Source organism: Plectrocnemia conspersa, unplaced genomic scaffold (assembly GCF_051122295.1).
Source record: "Plectrocnemia conspersa isolate PC_06_02 unplaced genomic scaffold, ASM5112229v1 ptg000005l, whole genome shotgun sequence".
Taxonomy (NCBI): Eukaryota; Metazoa; Arthropoda; class Insecta; order Trichoptera; family Polycentropodidae; genus Plectrocnemia; species Plectrocnemia conspersa.
The window spans coordinates 22,566,168-22,579,880 of record NW_028277169.1 but is presented as its reverse complement, the minus strand read 5'-3'; the positions used below and the strand labels follow the sequence as shown (position 1 = coordinate 22,579,880).

Sequence of the window (13,713 nt, the reverse complement as noted above, 5' to 3'; positions counted from 1 at the left end):
GTAGTCACGTTGTCAAGTTATAATATCACATGCTTATCGGAGACTTCAACAGACTCTTACTGACATATTTGAATATTTTAAGGCACCAAAAGGGATTAATTATATTTTGGTAGTATATTCTTCTAACATATATCGTTATTATATTTGTTTTCATATAAAATTAACTAATTAAAAAATAATTAGTAATACTTGATTTTGTTAAAAAAATCGATTCGAATATCCTTATGTATTTTCCTAGATCGGTTTATATCAATGTTACACCATAACGAATTCTTATTTAGAATCAATGGCGACAAATTCTAGGATATTCACAGATGTGGTGTTCGTATTCTGAAGTATCATTTTTATGCCTTATGGCATTTTGCAAAAGCCGAAAAAGATTTTGCGGAAATTGAATATTTACGACCAAAAAGTTTTTACTGATATTGTATTGGTGAGTGCCCACACAAACTTAATAAAATGACAAGTTAAAAATTGCGATTATTTGGTACATTTTCCTATCTACTACGCGACAGTAACCTAACTGTACGCGACAGAAGCCGCCGTTCAGACGTCGTTCACGGACGTCACTCACGGCCGCCGTCCGGACGGCATATGAAATTTGTGGCAGTGTGGTCGCTTACTCGAAGTTGAAGGTCTCGGCCGACTTCAGTTGTAACTTCGGTTCGGACAACTTCCAGAGAGTGTAGTGAAGGCATTACGTATATTCTCTGGAACAGGAGTGGCCAACGCTTTGTGAAAAAACGCAAAAAAAACGTTTCATTAGTTTATCAAGATAACAATTATTGGTATTTTGAGTTTTATAACATTTTTTAGTGAAATGTTTTATTATTTTTTTAATTTTCCTCTATTATAAAAAATATAATAGGCAAATGTATTATAAAATATGTTACTAAAATTTCTATAGATATCCACCTTTTAGTTTCACAATATTTATTTTCTGGTTTAAATATTTTTTACTTACTGGCAATATTGACATGACGGCTCTCTGACATTTTGCTTCAAAAATCAGGTGAGACTTCACAATATGCGTTTTATCATCATTTAATAGTATTTTTGACAGTTTTTACTCATATATTTAATTTTAAACATATAGAGTTTTAAAAATAATGTATTAAACCTTCGTTTTTCATAATTTATTAATATTGATCTAAGTGTTTTACATTAATCTCATAATTGCCATGAGTCACAAATCATTGTTTTAGCATCGTTTCCGTTCAATATCTAAATTCCGTTGATTAGATTGCGTTTATCTGATGATCTCAACCATCTACATATTTAGTATTGGAATCTATACCTACACATAATTAACATCACAATATTTTTTATAGAAACATGCAGAAACACACTAAAAAGCATGTTCGCATTAATAGGGCTAATAATTACGAGTCGTTTGAAATGCGCAATCGAACAATGCCAAATGATATGAGCACTGATTATAATTATGTAAACGACGGCAGAGTGAATTGGACTAATGACGACATTATGACTGTCAGAAGAGTGAGATCCCTTCATAGGAATGCCACTAACGATGTTGCTAATATACTTCCCTCAAGACGTGTTACGCAATTTGGTATGGGTTTTTTAATAACACAATAAGATTGCACTTTTTTACCATTAACACTTTACCGACCGCTCACGCCATATGGAGTGCGAGCCTGCCGAACGTTAAATACCGCGCACGCCATATGGAGTGAGCGGTAGCTATGATTTTGTTATCAAATTAAAAATATATGCTTAGAGATTTTTTAAGATTTTTTTTGAAAAAAATTAAATATTAGTATGAAGTTTCATTTGATATTGAAAAAAAATATTTAATTACTGTGCCTGGCCTTATTATTAGACACGTTTGTCTATATATTATAATTTGTTTATATATTATAATTTTTAAAGCAGAAATTCGTTTTTTTGCTATTTTATTATTTTTTATAGCATTAGTTATTGAAAAAGAACTAATTTAGTCGTGAGAAGTCATAAATTCTATTTTTTTAATTCAAAACAAAAATAAAAATATTTTTCACTATGCAATTCGGGACTATATTTAAAATATTTTGTATGTCCTTTAGATTAAATAAGTGCCTGAATTTACTTTATAAACGTTGTTTAATTTTTGAAGGTTCAAAGTATGATTCTATTCCCGAATCACCTTCTCGATTAGCTCTCTTTTAGTGGTTATTTCGATTTTATCAATCTCTTCTTCAAATGCTCCCAAATATTCTCGACGGTATTTTTGTTTTGCAAGTATGCAAAATATCTTCCCAGTGTTATCAGTAAAAATTAACAACAAAATCATATATAATAAAGATATAGTTCAAATATAATTGAGCTGCCTTTGTATTTCTTTACTTGTGTCTTATAATATAATCAGGTACTGTTTATCTATACAAATTCGAAAATCCATTTAAAAAATATATATTTATATCAAATATATTTTGTAAATTCTTTCTACTTTGCATTTTTTTAAGTACACTAACATTTTTTGTGAGTTAATCTATTAGATAGTACCGGTTTCCCGAATTTATAAATTAACAGATTAGCGAGATTATATAGTATTTTTTCTGTCCTGTAATTTGGAAATTTCGACCGTTTATTTTATTGAGTGAATTTTATCTATCACGAGATAGCACCGATTTACTGGAAGTGATTCTCAGAAGTGACTCTTTTTTTGAAATTGGGAATTTCTTTTGAGATAAGAAATAAAATGATGCACTTAAAAAAATATGAATAATAATTCAGTTTAGCTAACGCTGTCGTGTAAATCGCATCTTGTTTTCGTGTGCTCGAGTGAATATTCTAAAAATAATAAAAAAATAAAATAAATAAAAGGAACTTTGTGCTGCAGTGATTCTTTAAAAATATTACGCTTACGCCTCTTTATAAAATATAGTGTCTATAAAAATATAAATACAGTGTATTTTATATAACAAAGTGTTAAAAATATAGTTTTTATTTAAATATAATTATAACCCAAATAAATAAATGGCAGAAGATAGTTTTGTAGAGGAAAATTACGCGGACAATGATTCAAATATTCCCAGTGATAACGAAAACTTTAGTGATAGTGATACAAGTTCGATTGTTCATGAAAGAAATCGTCCTCGAGTAATGATGCCTATTAGCGATGGAGAAGATACTGAGGATGATGATATTCCATTAGATTGGTGTGAAACTGATACACCTAGGCATAACCAGCCATTTGAAGGATTGTCGGGAGCAACTTTTGATGTTGATATCACGCGCCCTGAAGAAATCGCCGAAAAATTTATCGGTGATGACCTGTTCCGCATTATTGCAGAAGAAACAAATAGATACAGTGCTCAAACTTGGAATAAGTACAAACAAGAAGTTAAAAATATTATACAAGAAAAAAATAAGAATATGTGGGGCTTACCGGATATTCTAAAAAAGGCTAAACTACGAATATTTGAAAGTAAATATAAGCGAAACGGGGAAATTTTATTACAATTGTGGAAAACAGTAAAGAGTAGAGATATTCGAATGATATCAACAATCCATAATACAAATATTGTAAACACTGAAAAAACTGACAGAAGAACTGGGCTGCGTATAAAAAAACCAATTTGTATAATTGATTACAATAAATACATGAAGGGAGTAGATCGGGCTGATCAATACCTTTCGTACTATCCAATATATCGTAAAACTAAAAAATGGACGAAAAAAGTGGCCATGTATTTATTTAACTGTGCATTATTCAATGCATTTACAGTGTATAGAAGTGTAAATTCAAACAGCAATATAAAGTTTTATGATTATTTAATGAAAATAGCAAAATATTGGATAGAGGAAAAAACACCAGAAACAGAAACACCAACAATTTCAGAAATGTCTGAAAATTCACAACCGACATCCACATTCGCCACTGCTCCCTCATTTCAAAGGCTTTCAGGCAGTTTAAAACAACACCAATTAGTCAGGATATCATCTACTAATGAGCGTAAAAGAAGAAGATGCATAGTTTGTATCGCACATAAAATAAGAAAAGATACTCTTTACATGTACAAAGAATGTAAAGTAGCTTTACATGTTGGTGAATGTTTCTCCTCGTATCATTTGAAGAAACATTACTAGGTAAATAATAAAAATAACGTTTGTGAATTTTGAATTTTATTTTTTTGATAATTCGTATTGGTATTATTTTAGAATTAAATATTGTGAAAAGTGAATTACAAGGGAAAGACATTGAATAATAATAAAGTGTGTACCTGAAATATTCCGTATTAGTGTGGAGAAATTTATAATGGTGAGTGCACTTTAAACTTGCATTATATAAATAGTTATTGTGAAAAGTGATTTACACGTGAAAGACAATGTACAATATCTGTGTATGTGCCTGGAAGATTTCGCATTACGATGGAGCGAATTACAATGGTGAGTGAATATTTTATTGCAATTGAATTATATATCAGTAAACTCATATTAGTAAAAATGTCATTTCTCATTTTTGTAGATAATCATTTGCACAAAATATCACAATACGAAAAAAAAGTGTGCTTGAAAAAAGTTTTTTTAAATTTGAAAAAGTTTGAGAACCGCTGGATGACTCAATTTAAATTATTTTTATTTAAATTTCTAGGTTATTCATTTTTATAATTTTAAAATCAAGATAATCATTTTAAAAATCTAATAATAAGGAAATGTAATAATTCATTTTTATTTCCGGCGATCCACATGTTGAGAACCACCTAATAATGACTTAAATTGATGCATTGATACATTTTTAACATGTTTAGAAAAATTCAACTAAATATTCGGACCGTATCAAAAAATACATAAATTTAAATAAAAAAGGTAAAATTCGCGAAGATTTGCGAAAAGGTGCCGGTATTTAGCGTAAGTCTGGTAGTGAAACTGCCGGTCGGTAAAGTGTTAATATATAATTAATCCATTTGAATGTAACCTTACACTCCAATTTCAGCTGCTTTTTTATCATAGATTTTATTTTTTAAAATAAAGTAAAATAATATATGTATGCATGCAAAATTAATTTTTATGCTTAAATATATAATAATAAAATGTATATGACATGCAGTACATGTTTTATTTATTTAAACAGTCAGTAATTATATAAAATGCTCGGTTTTTAATTAATTTTTTTTTATAGTGACTTGACTCATCCCTTAAAATAAATATAAAAATTTGTCTACTTGATAAATTTATTTATCAATTAAATATAAAATATAGAATTAATTATTTAATGAAATATAAATATAAATTAATTCATTATTTAAATATTATAATTTTAGTTAATAACTGACCATATACTTATTCTTTAAGTGCCGTTACCTTTTTCGGGTGATAGGCGACTTACTATGTAATATAAATAATTACATAGTAATTTCACTAGGGAATGGAGTACAATGTAGTAATTTCCCATTTTATTTTTTCAACTTCATAGAGGACAATGGATTTTGGAGATTTTTTTTAGTAACATAAGAATTATTACCTTATTGAAATTATATTATTGGACCATATACTAATAATATTATATTACTGACCGTTTTATTTTCAAGTTATTTACTAGTTATTCTTAAGTAATCACTAACCATTTAATTTGTTTTGGTAAAAATAATGTTTAATATTATTTTAATTTACATCCTTCATATTCTAATATTTTGTATGTCTACTAAAGAACATTTTTTGCCACAAATATCCAATTAGCTAACTTATAATTCAAGTTATGCGCTGATTTAAAATCTGTTATTAGTTTTCTTCTAGTATGCCAAGATTTTTTTTAATAACGATTTATTATGAGAAAATTTCCAATAAAATTAATTATTTTGTAAAAAAATAGGTTTTGCAATTGAATATAATTTTCTTGTTAAAAATCCAAAAATACGTATAAGAAAGACGAAAATACATATATGTAATAACATAATCATGTGTTTTTTAATGTTTTCATGTCATCAAACTTTTTTTATTATTGTTATAAATTATAAAAATACAGGTATATTTACAAATATCTATATACATATATCATTTAACATATTCTTGCACTGGAGACTTTGTATATCAAAAGTTTTGAATTTAAAAACTATTAAATTGGCTAATATCTCACAATTACAGAATAATACCATTTTTAGGAACAGTCAGAGATAGATTTATGAACAACATGGATGAACATTTTTTATTGCAAGATGATACTGACTCTCAAAATTCTGACCGTCAAGTATCACAGATAGTGAATAAAATCGAAGAAAATCATGAATTAATGGAAGACACTCCAGATGCAGAAGCTTTAAGAATGTATGATTTGTTCAAGTAAATAGAAAATCGTTTTATTTGTATAGATAAATATCATTATAATTATAGTGAAGCTCTTCGCGATATACCTCAATCTTTGACCATAAAAAGAAGTGTAAAAGCCAGACTATCGGCGTCAGTGAGCCAAAAATCAAAACGCAAACCAATCGGATGCTTCAAACGAATGAAATATAAATGGAGTTTCTGGTGGAAGAGAGTAATATTTTTAATTTTAATATCTACATATAATGAACTATTGTGTAATATATATAATATTCACTTTTAGCGCCAACAAAGCATGAGGAACTTATTATTTTCACTTGAGTTTTGGTATTACAGTATCAAAAAGATCGAAGGACACTTCGGCTCTGGAGTCGCAACTTACTTCCGATTCTTGCGTTGGCTCTTTGTCATAAACTTGCTCATCAGTATAGTGCTGCTGTCCTTTTTAATTATTCCGCAAGCTCTATACGCAGTTTACTATAAAGATGTACCCTCTCCTGCTTCGTTCAGTTTCTCGGACATATTCACCGGTCACGTGAGTTTTGTTAATAACTGTATAATAATTACTAATTTGTAAAATTAATAAAAAATAATTATTTAATGCAATCCAAAGAGTAATAGATTTTGGTATGTTAATTAAATAATTCATATTATCATCAGTTTCATTGATGAATCACTGAATTATTTATAATTTCAGGGTTACTTTACGAACACGACACTCTATTATGGATTCTATTCAACGAATGTTTTGAGCATCATCAAAAACCAATACTATAGCATCCCGGCGTCATATTTTTTCACAATGTTTTTTGTCTATATAATATTTTTTATATCAGTCTCCATAAAGTAAATAAACTTTTTATTATATTACTTGCGTCAAAAACGCCGAAGTATTATATTGATCAAATTAGCTTATTAATTCTTCAGTTTTTTTGCCGCAATTCATAATTTAATATAATATATCTCTAACTGTAACTTATATGAATACATTTTATAGAATGGCTAAGTCGTATAGAAAAAACTTCATCAAAACATCAAGTGGACTTAAAAATGTTTTTGCAAATAAAATATTTTGCGCTTGGGACTTTAGCATAGCAACTGAAGAAACAGCAATTATAAAGTCCAAGAGTTTTTATAATGAAATTAAAGTAAATCCACAATATAATTATGGCATATTATGTAACGAAGATTTATAATTAATATGTGTTATAGGAGCTGTTAAACGACAGTTATAAGACAACTTCAAACTTATCTCTGAAGAGAAAATCGCAATTATTTTGTAACAGATTTATATCACACACTATAGTGTTGGCCTTTTTAATCGGTTTAGGATTTGTTATGTGGGAATTGATCTATCTAGAGATGTCTGTGAATTTAGCGTTGATCATATCAGCTTTCATGCTTGTTGTGCCGATTATTTTCAGTTCCTTAACCAAGTAGGATATTATTAAGTATTATATATCAAACTACAATGTATTTTTATATATATTAATTATTTATTATTCTTCTAGATTTGAGATGTATAACAATCCAAGAACCGTGTTGTATGTAACACTGTTGAGAACGTTTGCCATTGAAGTTGTTATATTAACTATTCTCTGCATATTTTGGCTGAAATCAGATAGAGAAGTGCATTATTTATACTCAATTAAAACCATGTGTGGAAAATAAGCATGAGTCATATTTTGTCTTTTATATGGAGATCTTTATTCTACTTTATATTCAAAAAACTATTTGAGACTTAAGCATTTTTGCACATGGTTTAATTATATCAATAAATATCAAAATTTCAATTGTAATTTAATATTTTTAGTGCTGGGAAACTTCTCTAGGACAAGAAGTGTATCGCTTGATCATATTTGATTCTTTAATTTCGCTTATATGTTGGCCGTTGATTGAATATATACAAAAGATTCTTAACAAGTAAGTTTATTAATTATGAATATTTATATATTAAGTACTGATGAATAGTTAATGCTAAGTTAATGAGATTGATTTGATTTTAATTTGTTAAAGATCTCTGATCCTGCTCAAAATATAGAAGCCCTCCTGCCCCCTCCACCCGATATACAGAAATGTGTATTATTATGAATTTTACTCAGTTGCACCTTAGGACCCTGAGAAAAATATAGTCACGTTTTTGTATTCATACATACATATATGATATTCTCTTTAAGCCTAATTAGCTCATTATTAGATATTTTTTATACCTAATATATTCGATGTAGCTTGATTTGAATTAATCATTACAATATTTATCCGTGAAATTAGGAAAATCTAAGAAAACTTAATCTGTGATGATTGATCGGAATTATAATTATATATTAATCACTAATTCCAATATCCCAGACACGATTGAAATTAAAAAACAATAAGTTCCATATAGGATTCGTACCCTCGTCTTTCTTTTTTTTATACAATTAATGTCACAAAAAAGTTAAGTAAATTTCCAGTTCTTCGATTTTTTTTATTTAAATATTTAGATGTGACTTTCATCATAGTTAATAGCTGCCTGCAATCTTCCATTCGATTTTAAAATCAACATTTAGATCTAAACATGGATTAATGTTTTAAACTTAGTGTTAATAATTCATGAGGTATTAGCATTTTAAATTGAAACTGTACACTAATAGTACCATCCTTTATGCTGTATTTTCATGTAGTGTTTATAAGATTTTTTTCATTTTTAACCATCCTGTATATGTACTTATAATTTCAATGTATTTTTAGATGTCTACCATCAAAAATAGATGAACCAGAATTTGACATAGCTCGCAACACCCTCAACTTAATTTACAATCAAACTTTAATGGCAATCGGATTATTCTTCTCTCCGCTGCTTTGCATTATAGTCGTCCTGAAGATGGCTATCTTATTTTACATCAGACAATATACGGTTTTGTGGAATTGCAGACCTTCTACAAAACCATGGAGAGCGGCTCAAATGCAGACTGTATTTTTATTCCTAGTCTTCTTCTCGTTACTCGTTATATTGATCACTCTGGGTTATACATTTGTGAGGTAAGATTTAAATGATTCAATTTAACTAAGCATTAGATTAAATTTTGATTTTTTCAGTGTTAAAACTGGAGGTTGCGGTCCTTTTAAAACTGAAAGCTACATGTATCTATCGTTGCTCAAAGGCGTTTTAAACCTGAAAGAAAATAACGTTTTTTTCTCAATATTGATGTATTTAACAAAGCCTGGAATTCTTGCCATTGTTTTAATAGCAATGTGGTAAATAATTTTATATTTTTTTATATGATTACAGTGAATGGTTAATTATAATATTTTTAATTAATTCAGTGTAGCAACGTATTATTTGAGAGCGAAATCAATCGCTGAAAAAATGATGGTGAATCAGTTGCGCAACATGTTGACTCTTCAATCGAAAGATAAAGAGTTTTTATTGAACGCAATCAAAAACGTAACAGAAGGAGGTATATTTTAAATCATTTTTTTTTTAAATTTTAGTATATATAACATGTAACGAATTGTTAAATTTTTAGTTTGGGTCTACAATCAAAGGCACAATACGCTTACTCAAAGCAACAATCCTGATGTGTCGTTAAACGAGTCTAATATGAGAGTACCGCACAATTCTAACTATCAAATGAGCCCCAGAAGAAACGAGGAGTATCACAATTTATCTTCTTCGTTTCGATTTTCTTCAAATAGACCGTCCACTTCAGGCACTGACAGGAGACATAATTATGAAAATGTTGATGTTGTGAATAATGAGTAGTTAAATTTATGTATATATGTAGTAATTTTTTTACATTTAAATACATTTATTAAATTGTATCATAGAGAATGACTAGATATCCAAATTTTCATTTGAAAATATCATGCATTTTTTCAATATAAAAATTGTTGTTCAATTTCTAGTTTTTAGTAAAGATTATTTATATCAATCTTCTATATAAATTTATTTATATTAATATGTAATTCTATAGTGTACAAAAAATTATCTTTGTTATTGATATTCACTTCTGTTTCGGTTATTTTGTTTTTAGATATTTTTGTAAAATGTTGATTTCTGATTTTACATGGAACTAAAAGACTTTTCTCTATAGAACACCTAAAAGTCAAGGGTACTGTAGTAATCTAAATTTAACCCATTGTGATTTTTACAGATTTGTATGAAAAAGGCTGGGGTATTTTTTTTTAGTTACATAGCTTTTATATTTTTTAAATATTGTATATATAACTTGCATTTTATATATGGAAAGAATGGAGATTGAGACATTTTCAAATAAGTGATCTATCAATCACTCACTATTTATCCAAAGGGCTAATAGGATATTGTTTTAATTTTAAAGGATCGTATCTTCAATATAGATTTAAGACTTTAAATCTACATAATACATAAATTATAAGGAGTAATCTACATAAACCAATCTTATATTATAATTGTATCGGTGTCTCGAGATTATGTTAATTTGAGATTTTTTTGAAAAAGCCACTATTTATATATTATATTTTAAATTGAAAACTTCAATTTATATCTATTTATTCATTATAGTATTATCTGCCCACTTTTAATGTGATATAAAAGAGTCGGATCCCTGATTCGCATTCTCAGAATGTGGATGTTTGTTGTACTTGCTATTAGAATTATGCAATGTAAGCACTAAAATGCAACCGCGATCTGACCCTTAGTGATATATGTCTGTTTGTATATTTAATCATGTATTCAATATTTTATATTCTTAAGAACATCTCCTTTATTAATTATAGAGGTATGTGATTGTTTTATAATTAGCATTTTAAAATTACTATTAAATTGTGCAATAAATACATATAAACTGGATATTTATTGTATGTACAATAAAATTGCGATGTTTTTATCGTATAGAGAAATTATCAAGTCAATTTAGTGCAAATAAAATATTTTTAAATCTCACTTGTTACTCAAATGTCGATTAACATTTTATAAGACTGTTACTATAAAATTATTCATTTTATTGTTATTTAAAAACATAATTATTTTGTTGAAATTGTAATTTTTACACAATTTAGATAAGACTGCAAAATTATGTATTATTACTTGTCATTTTTTCAGAATCTGTTAATATAATATACAATCGGTAAAAAAACTGTCTTTACTTTCTGATAATTTGTGTTGATTTTATACAGAATTAAACATATTATTTAAAGTTGATATTAAACTGTATTATTTTATTTTATTGAAATCGTTCTAAAACAGCTTATAAAAACATTACATGAATTTAAGATTCTTTTGATGTAGAAGAGGATTTCAATAATTTGCATAAAAATTCCTATAATCGTCCTGTTTGTGAAAAATCACTTTATCATTTAAATTTTAAATATCTATTTCGAGGTTATATATTATTTTATATTTCGTTCAGATTCTAAAAATGTAAGCTTGGGAAATATATTATTAAGGAAATCTACGCGTAAAACTTGGAGCATGGGTGCTCTATTGTACTTAGTTGTGTTTGTACAAGACGATGCAACTGCCCATTCGACCAGAGTCAAAATTAAAAAAAAAAATTTCAGTTTCTCTGATTTTACCATTGTATATTTATGTTTGTGGGGATATTTGAAAAAACGAGTGTTTGCCATTAAGCCTCGATATCTTTTTGAGCTAAAGAATATTATTCGTGTAAAAACCCGAACATTAGAACCAGGTACTTTGCATGTAGTTATGGAATATAATTGAAAGAAGTCGCATTTGTGAAGATGAACATTTATAAATACAATTAAAACAAATCTTCATGAAAATATAATACATATAAAATATAATAATCTTTTATATATATAATATATATTCTTTTTAATAATAAAGAGAAAAAATAAAAAATGGAAAGTATTAATAGTTTGTCAATAGGCGCACGATATCCTAATTATGGCTCTGGTTCTATCCTGTCTAATTTAGACTGTAGGTTTTTTATTAAAGTGAAAAATTTAAAAAATAATTTTCTCAAAAAGTGCAATTTTTATATTACTATTTACCTGGATATTCTGTTGCACTTTGCATGTGCCCTTTTGCTTGCAGTGATGTGATCTAAGCTTTTTTTATTTTAAAAATTCGTAAATGAAAAGACTTCATTAATTAGTCGCGCAGCGAGAAATTTTTCGAAATCTAGTCAAAACTTGGCATTTTATTTAAATAGCCGCTCAGCGAGAAATGTTGGGTCCTTTATTAAAAGCTGATGTTTATTTAAGAAAATGACATTTTATTAACCTTAATGGAAAGAGTGGCATTTACAAAATGTTCTAAAATTTAATAAGCTTCATAATTATGAATCTCTAAACCGGGTCAACTGAAAAAAGGTCCTCGGAAATTTTGTGAAATCGAGACCAATGCGTAAAAACGGGACAGATGCGATGGTGTGAAACTGGGACGTATGGTAAGCCTACTAGTGAGGTTATGAAATGTTTTGGAAGTTCTGTTTTTACTTACTTTACTATTATTAAAAATATGGCCAAATTGCAACAAATAAAACACTTTTTTTATAAATAAAACATATTTAATTTTAAGAACAAAATAAAAGTACAATAAAATGATAAATAAGACATATAACAATAGTGATACATATGTATATAGGTGATAAAATAATCTCTACATTTGTACCACGAGAACAAACCAATATCGCCCTGTGTACTTACACGTATCGGTAGATCCCACAGAGCGACCGACCAATACTGGGCAGATATAATTTTGTGCACTGACTGATGAAAATAATTAGATCGTACTTGTAGTCGGAAAACATAATTTAATAAAAATACATTATTGAGATAATTGTTTTAATTGTGATAAACAAAAATACATTATTTTGTCAAAAGTTATATATAATTAACATCTTTGGTTCACCTGTAACTTAAAAATAAAAGGTATTCATTCTTCTGCTTTCTTTAACTTAAGCAACTTTTCGGCCAGTTGATTTCCAAACGAATTCTTATAACCGACGCTGATCTTATTCAACAATCCGTAGGGCGTTTCAAATCTTTCGCTGCCTTCCACGTCGTCCGCGTCGAATTCGTTTCCCACCACAGCGTATCCCGAACAGTTGAGTTCCACGCAACATTCCATTCCTTCCAGTGTTGCCAGGTTGATGTATGCGCTCCTATTGGACGCCGGCAGCTTCCTGGACACCTCTACGCTCTTCACGTGACTCCTTATATCTTCGATGACGGCGGCCGCCTCGCTCGCCCAAGAGAAGACTCCATCGTTCGACATGACGCGAGTTTGCGCAATCTGCCGGGACGAAGTCTAAAGCGGCATCGTAAACAATAACAATCGTCTCCAATTACAAAAACAAACAGCCGACGACAAAATAAACATTGCGATAAAAACAGAGGCGACGGCGGTTCGCGAACGCGCGTCGATCGGTCGAAGCGGGGGCGCGCTCGCGAACACCAGACACGTGTTGGATTCGGATAAGAATAATGCCCAAGAGGTTTTAAATGCGAGCTATT

The 13,713-nt window shown here is 28.7% G+C and overlaps 2 protein-coding genes across 2 annotated transcripts; one reads left to right on the top strand and one right to left on the bottom strand.

The window, feature by feature from the left end:
• The first annotated feature begins 939 nt into the window (after window positions 1–939).
• Window positions 940–11,431, top strand: LOC148235177 (transmembrane channel-like protein 5). The gene is made up of 14 exons (XM_088186651.1): window positions 940–1,012; window positions 1,332–1,573; window positions 6,105–6,267; window positions 6,334–6,481; window positions 6,551–6,802; window positions 6,965–7,113; window positions 7,265–7,415; window positions 7,480–7,703; window positions 7,779–7,896; window positions 8,081–8,190; window positions 8,998–9,288; window positions 9,346–9,504; window positions 9,574–9,707; window positions 9,777–11,431. The coding sequence occupies exons 2-14, from the start codon at window positions 1,336–1,338 to the stop codon at window positions 10,010–10,012; spliced, it is 2,373 nt and encodes a 790-aa protein (XP_088042777.1). The 5' UTR covers window positions 940–1,012; window positions 1,332–1,335; the 3' UTR covers window positions 10,013–11,431.
• Window positions 11,432–12,742: 1,311 nt separating this feature from the next.
• On the bottom strand, window positions 12,743–13,649 carry LOC148235176 (GSK3-beta interaction protein-like). The gene has a single exon (XM_088185516.1). The coding sequence runs from the start codon at window positions 13,472–13,474 to the stop codon at window positions 13,133–13,135; it is 342 nt and encodes a 113-aa protein (XP_088041642.1). The 5' UTR covers window positions 13,475–13,649; the 3' UTR covers window positions 12,743–13,132.
• Between the last annotated feature and the right edge of the window lie 64 nt (window positions 13,650–13,713).